This window comes from Corvus cornix, chromosome 19, assembly GCF_000738735.6.
Source record: "Corvus cornix cornix isolate S_Up_H32 chromosome 19, ASM73873v5, whole genome shotgun sequence".
In the NCBI taxonomy this organism is placed as follows: Eukaryota; Metazoa; Chordata; class Aves; order Passeriformes; family Corvidae; genus Corvus; species Corvus cornix.
Window position 1 is genome coordinate 5,081,502 of NC_046348.1, and position 6,661 is coordinate 5,088,162.

The following is a 6,661-nucleotide window of genomic DNA, read 5'->3' on the forward strand; positions in this document are numbered from 1 at the left end:
CTGCAGCACCGACACCCCCGGGAAGGGGCTGGGATCAGCCCCCGGGCCGTGCCAAGGGGGGCTGGGGGCTCACCGAGCACCCCCACACAGGGAAGGACACCCCGCACCCCATCCCAGCGCCGTGGTGCTCCCGCAGCCTCCAGCCCCTGCTCGGGTGGCTTTTCGGGAAGTGAAAGTCACCGTGGCGAGGCCACAGGAGAGGGGAGGGGGCCGGGGATGCTCCTCGAGGGGCTTCTTCCCCTGGAGCCACGCTTCGGCTGGAAAAGCCTCACACCCCCCAAGCACAGGCGTGACCCTGGCAGGAGGAATTGATCGCCGGGATCAGGAATTGATCCCCGGTATCTGCCTGAGACCTGCCAAACTCATCACACCCGAGACTGCTGGAGCAGAGGGGGTGGGCAGGAGCTCAGAGGGGGCACGTGGAGCCCCCCAAGCTCGCAGAGGGGCCTCGCAGCTGCAGGATTCCTCCCAGGTCACCGTCTGCCTGCGGGATGACTCAGGGGGGATTAGTGGGATTTGACGGAGCAGGGAACATCGAAGCCGTGGGCCTGACCTCGGCCATGTAGGGCCAGTCCTTCCCAAGACCCGGGGGCATGGAGGGCACAGGGGACACGGGGCCAGCCAGGGCCAAATGGCACCAGGACCCCAACCCACCCCCTCTTCAGCCCCCCAGCGAGGCTGCGGCCCCTCAAACAATGGGGTGGAAGGAAGGGGGAGCACGGGGGGGCAGGGCTGGGCCTCAAGGGGCTGCACCGCTGGGGCGAGTTCTTGCCCATGAAGCCCCTATTTGCCCTCTGATCCGAAAGGGGTGGGTGTGTGTACTTGTTTTTCTGGGGTGCAGCATCCCAGAATAGGGACACTGGAGTGTGGAGACCCCAAATATTCTGATAGGACATGGGATAGCCAGAGTGTGGGAGAGTAGTGATGAGGGGACTCACTGTGCTGAGATCTGGGATTTGAGACACCTGGGATGTAGGAGACCCAGGCTGTGGCAAACTGGAATGCCGGAGACCTGGCATGTGAACAAGAGGTGTTGGAGAGCTGGGATGTAAAGCCCCCAGGATGCCAGAGGTTTGGATATGGAGAGCTGAGATGTAGGAGACCCAGACGTGGGAAATCCAGGATAGGGAGACTCTCAGGGTGTGAAGGTCTGGGACACGGACCCCAGGATGCTGAGCCCAGGTTGTAAAGACTTGGGATGTGGAGCCCTGGGTTGCAGAGCCCCCAGGTGCTGAGCAGGGCTCGGGGACCCTCCTGCTGACCCCTCTGGCCCCAGGCAGCCCCATCCCGGTGCAGCTTCCACCAGGAATGTCACAGCCATGGGGGACGGACATGGCACAGGGACAGGTTTCTTTCACCAGCTTTTATTCCAGCTGATTCTGTCGGTTCCTTCACATTTATTCAAGGCACTCAGTGGCAGGGCGAGTATAAAATCAACAGTAAAAAGGGGGTGGGTGTGAGGGGGCAGCTGGGGGTGGGGGCGGGGGGCAGCAGCGGCTTCTCCTCTTCCTCCTCCTCCTTCTCCTCCTCCTCGGTGCCGCCTACTTCTTGGCTGGCTCCTTGGCTTGGCTCTCCACGGTGACAGGGATGGTGATTTCGGCAGACTGGATGGCAGGTTTGGGCAGGGGGGCCTCCACCGTCAGCATTCCATCGGGAGACAGCGAGGACCGCACGGCCGTGGCTTCCACACCAGGGGGAAGGCTGGGAGGGGAGGAGAGGGGAGGGGGAGGTCAGGGCTGCAGCACCAACCCAGGGGATGCAATGCTCAGCCCCAAATCGCTGCCTCTCCCACTCCCAGTTTGGCTGAGCAGCATTCCCTGTTTGGCCAGTGGGCTTTGGAGGGCGTGGGTGGGTGGGAAAAGGTCCCCAAAGACGTCAGGGGGCTGCAGCAGGTGTCTCCCCTCCTCCCTCGTACTTACGTGTATTTTCGGGTGAAGCACCGGGAGATGAAGCCGTGTTCATCCTGCTTCTCCTCGTGTTTGCCTGCAAGGAAACAAAACCCTGTGAGGGTTGGAAGGGGCTGGCTTGGTGGGAACCTTCCTGCCCCACCCCAGCACTTGAGAGGGGCTGATTCTGCCCGTCCTGGGGTTTTTTTGTTGGTTTTTTTTTTTTTTGTTTGTTTTTTTGCCACAATATCAGCCTGGAACAACTTGGGGGGACCAGGGGCTGTGGGGCCACTCCGGATGCACGCCCCGAATTTAAGGGGAGGAAAGTACAGTGCCAGGAGCTGGGGGGTGGCCAAAGGGGTCCAACAGTGGCCAGCTGGCCCCACAGCTGGGCAGGGCTGGAGACTGAGCACCCCCCTCTCCCTGGGGCTGCACCCCAAATTCATCTGGCTGGTGATTTGCCCCCATTCCTTGCAGGACCCCCTCACCCAGCAGGAAGCACATCCTGGCCTCGTGCCACAGCTCTGGGCTTTGTCACGGCATCCAGGGTGCTGTGGGGGAGCGCAGGGGCTGCAGGGCTGGTGACACCCCACATCACCCCCGGGGCTCTCTGTGGCTCCAGCCAGGGGGTCCCTCCCTGCATCCTTCTGGAACAGCAGCAAGGGGTCAATATATGGGGCTGGGGGGGGGTCTCTGCACCTGAATGCACCCCAAGACTGAGCTGTAGTGCTGGGCCTTCCTCTGTGCCTTGATTTTCTCTTTCCCTTTCCCTTTTTCCTCTTCTCTCCTCTCTTCTCCTCCCTCTCCTTCTGCTTTTCCTTCCCTCACTTCCCATCCCTTATTCCAATCTTTTTCCCCCAGCAAGCTCCAGGGGGGCAGCTGCCCCATCTCGGGAGACCCCACCCCAGCACCCACCGGTTATCTCCACGATGTTATCCTTGGTCTTGACCACCAGCTCCTCAGGTGCGAAGTGGTTGACATCCAAGGTGACCTTCCAGCTGTCGGCGGTCTGGCGGATCTCGGAGACGCCGCTGCTGAGCTGGCGGGTCAGCGCCTGGCTGAAGGGCGAGCCGGGCACCGGCATCAGGGCGCTCTCCCGGGGCAGCAGGCGGAAATATCCCGGCCAGGCGCTGCCGCTGGGCCACTTGTACCAATCCTCGGGGATGTGGGGCATCCCAAAGGACTGGTCGAAGAGGCGGCTGCCATGGTACCAGTCGCGGAAGGGGTCCCAGCTGGGGCTGCGCAGGAAGGTGAAGGGGACGCGGCGCTCGGCCATGGCGTGTGGAGCTGCCGGGGGGGGCGGCCGGCAGGGCCTTATGAAGAGGGCCGGGGGTTATTTTTAGCCCGGCTGCTCGGCTGGCTATTAATGGAAATTGCGGCAGCCCTGGGGAAGGGACGAGAAACTTGCCCGGGGTTGGGGCGGCCACACGCAGCCGGCAGTGGGAGGGGGCTGGCAGCCTGCAGGGCCCCCCCCTGCCAAGGAAATGTCCATCCCCCTCTCATCGCGAGAGGCTTGGCCTGGCTGGGAGTGATGGATGGCCCTTGGAGCGGCTCCCGGCCTCTCCTGCCTGCTGCCCGGAAAACAATCCCCAGGATGCGGCCCCGTGGCAGCGTGAGAAGGGGGCTGGGGCCGGGCCAGCGCCTCGGGAATGGCCGGATGAGTCAGTGGAGGAGGCTGTGCGTGGCCCTGCTCTGCGTCAGCACCAGCCAGAAGGTTCTGGAGCCCCCCAGCTCCTGGTCACCCACCAGCCAGAAGGTTCCAGAGTCCCCCAGCCCTCTGGCACCCCAGTGGCTCCAGTGCTCTGCACCGAGGTGGGGAACCCCAGCACCAAGTTGGGGTGAGGCTGCTCCAGTCCCCCTGGGTGGGGTGTCCCTGAGGTCTATGGGGCTGGTGAGGGTCTTGGGGGCCAATGGGACCTGTAGGGGTTGGTGGGGGCTTGCAGGACCTGATGGGGGCCAGTGGGGATCAGGGGGACTGGGGGGCTGGAAGGGGCAGCATCCTCTCGTCCAAACGAGTCTCTCCACACACCTGGCACCCAGGAGGGGATTCCCATTTGGTGCCAAGCTCCCATCCTGAGGAAGGGCTGTTTTCCAGCTCAGTGAGCCTGGCAGCTCTGGGACCCCATCACCTCCGCCCAGTTCTCCTCTGTCCCCAGATTTGCCTTGGAGAAGACAGCTGAGCGGGTGGCAGCTGAGCCCTGACACACTCAGTGCATGGATGAGTGACCTCCAGGAGGGGGGGGGGGGGGGGGCGGATGCAGCAGGGAATTTCGGGGTGTCCTTTGCCTGAGGCAGAGCCCAGTGCTGACTCTGGAATGGCAGCGAGGGGGAAGGGGCTGTAGGGAGCTGAGCCATGTGGGGCTGGGGGCTGCATCCTGTGGCGCTGGGGCAGGCCTGGGAGGGGAACCAGGGGAAGAAAGGTCACTGGGGAGGGGACGGAATGGGAGAGATGCGGGGAAACGAGAGGGACGTGGGAGGGAGGGGAGAGATGCGGGCAGGGATGCCAGGAGGGATGCAGGGAAATGGGAGGGATGCAGGGAAATGGGAGGGATGCAGGCAAGGATGCAGAGAAAGATGCAGGGAGGGATGCTGGGAGGGAGGGGAGGGATCAGAGGAGGGATTCAGGGAGGAATGGAAGGGTTGCAGGTGGGAACGCAGGGAAATGGGAGGGATGGAAGGGATACAGGCAGGAATGCAGGGAGGAGCAGGGAAGGATGGGAGGGATCGGGAGAGGGATGCGGGAGGTATGGAATGGATGGGAGAGCTGCAGGCAAGTGGGAGGGATGCAGGCAGGGATGCCGGGCTATGGGGGAGAGGGGAGGGATGCAGGGATGCAGGCAGAGATGCAGATAAGGATGCAGGGAGGGATGGATGGGAGCTGGCAGGCAAATGGGAGTGATGCAGGGAAGGATGCAGAGCCAGGAGGACGGCAAGGAGCCGGGGAGGATGCAGAGGGAGGTGTTCCCAGAGGGATCCCCACACACAGAGCAGGATCCTCGGTGGGATCAGACACAAAACTCGCAGTGCTGCTCCACATGGAGCCAGAGGGAAGAGCAGGATGGATCCGCAGGGAGCCGGACAGAGGGAGCAGGATAACCTTGCCGTTCTCCCGGCAGGAAGAAACCTCTCAGTGGCTAGCAGGGTCATTTACAATATATACTGTATATTTATTATAATTGCACCAGCTCACGGCATCTACAGCTGTACTCACAACCCAGAGAGAGAGCGCACGCGCGACAGGAAAATACTGAAGTATTTCTACAGAGTATTTGTTCCAGTTGGCTCCCTCCGCGGCAGGAGACAGAGACTGTAAAAGAGGAAGACTGGAATTTTTCCCTGATGTGCTGGCTGGTCCGCGGCGCCGCTGCAGTCGGGTCTCGGGTTTTTGGGAGCCGCGGCCCCACAGGGGCTGCAGGGCTGGGGCTGCGGCCACTGGGGAAATCCCCCACTGCTGGCTTGGGTTCGGATGTTCACAGGGGATTCCCCCACATCCCAGCAGGGTTGGGGGGTCCAGCGGCCAGTCTGAGCTTCCCATGGGGCGATGTGGGGGATGGGGGCTGTGGGGCAGCAGCTGGAATTGCTGGGATGGTTTTCCAAGTGCGTGGCTCAGGGTTTGTAGGGATGCTCATGTCCTCCACCTCCCCAGGCTCCAGGAGAACAGGACCCTTTGTCTCCTCCTCCTGCCACAGTCGAATCCGGAGCTGCCGCCCTGCCACGAGTGTGCCCCTCCTTACCTGTTCACCCCATTTCTAACAGCTCTGCTCGTTCAGGTGTCTTTGCCAGCAGGTGGGTGGGACACCCAGGGGCTGGCACCCATCACTGCCCAGCTCCTGGGATTTTCCTCCAAGGGCTGGTGAATCCTCAGCCTCTGGCTGAGCCTGGTCCCTCGACATGCCGGGTTTGGGAGGCCGACCCCGAAGTGCCCCTTCGCTCCCATCTCTGCCCTCCCGGGCCCCCTGGCTCATCAGGCCACGGCTAACGAGGCTGTCTCATTACAGCTGAGCTGGACTCCAAAGGATCCCTCCCGATCCTGGCTGGCTGCAAACCAGCAGCGAGCGGGATGGCCAAAGCCTGGCTTTACATCCAGGGGCAGCGGGTTAATCCGGGCAGCTGCTCTCCCACCCAGGGAGGCTCATCCCCATTGTCCTGCTCCAGCCGTCCGGAAAACGCGGGGCCACCAGGATTAAACACCAACCACTCCGGGGGGCCAGGACTGTCCTCAGAGCCCGGGGGGGCTTTTTTTTTTTTGGGAAATCAGCAAAATCCTGCAAAAGCGGGGCTGCGGGCCAAGCCTGGGACCCTCCTCCCTCTCTCTTCCCATAATTCAGTTAAAAAAGCAGCCACTTTTCCCCAGAGCAGGAGGGGTCTGGGGCTGCGAGCCCAGAGGTGAGACGGGCCATGGCGAAGCTGGATGCACCCCCAGGGGTGGAAAACCCCCTGCCCAGCCCCGGGCCCTGCAGCTCCCTCCTCCCAGGGGTGACGGCTCGGTCCGCCCCAGACTGGGTGGGGTGGGCGTGTGCCAGGGCCGGCTCCTGAGCTGGGATGAGCAGCGTTTTTCCCCTGGATCTCCTCGCTTGGGAAGAGACTTGCAGGTGCTGCCGGCTTTGTTCATCCATGGCTCGGCGTGTGCTCAGGTCTGAGGGGACCCCAAAATGTTTTGCGGTGCCTCTGTCCCCCGCTGTGACACCCTGGGGACATCTTCGCTGGGGGAAACAGGGTCTTGCTCACCTCTGGTTGGCACCACACCCTCCAGCTGAGCCTGCCCCCCCCCCCCC

The 6,661-nt window shown here is 62.8% G+C and overlaps 1 protein-coding gene across 1 annotated transcript; it reads right to left on the minus strand.

The window, feature by feature from the left end:
- Positions 1-1,344: 1,344 nt before the first annotated feature.
- HSPB1 (heat shock protein family B (small) member 1) lies at positions 1,345-3,287 on the minus strand. The gene is made up of 3 exons (XM_039563156.1): positions 2,802-3,287; positions 1,920-1,983; positions 1,345-1,701 (listed from the first exon to the last, which is right to left on the minus strand). Exons 1-3 carry the CDS (start codon positions 3,160-3,162, stop codon positions 1,542-1,544), a joined length of 585 nt encoding a protein of 194 aa, XP_039419090.1. The 5' UTR covers positions 3,163-3,287; the 3' UTR covers positions 1,345-1,541.
- Between the last annotated feature and the right edge of the window lie 3,374 nt (positions 3,288-6,661).

Excerpts from the sequence above, each read along its gene's own strand:
- HSPB1 (XM_039563156.1), bottom strand. The coding sequence starts at position 3,162 with ATGGCCGAGCGCCGCGTCCCCTTCACCTTCCTGCGCAGCCCCAGCTGG. Across the intron at positions 1,984-2,801 it reads TAACATCGTGGAGATAACCG|GCAAACACGAGGAGAAGCAG; the intron begins GTGGGTGCTGGG and ends GTTTCCTTGCAG. Across the intron at positions 1,702-1,919 it reads TGCTTCACCCGAAAATACAC|CCTTCCCCCTGGTGTGGAAG; the intron begins GTAAGTACGAGG and ends CTCCCCTCCCAG.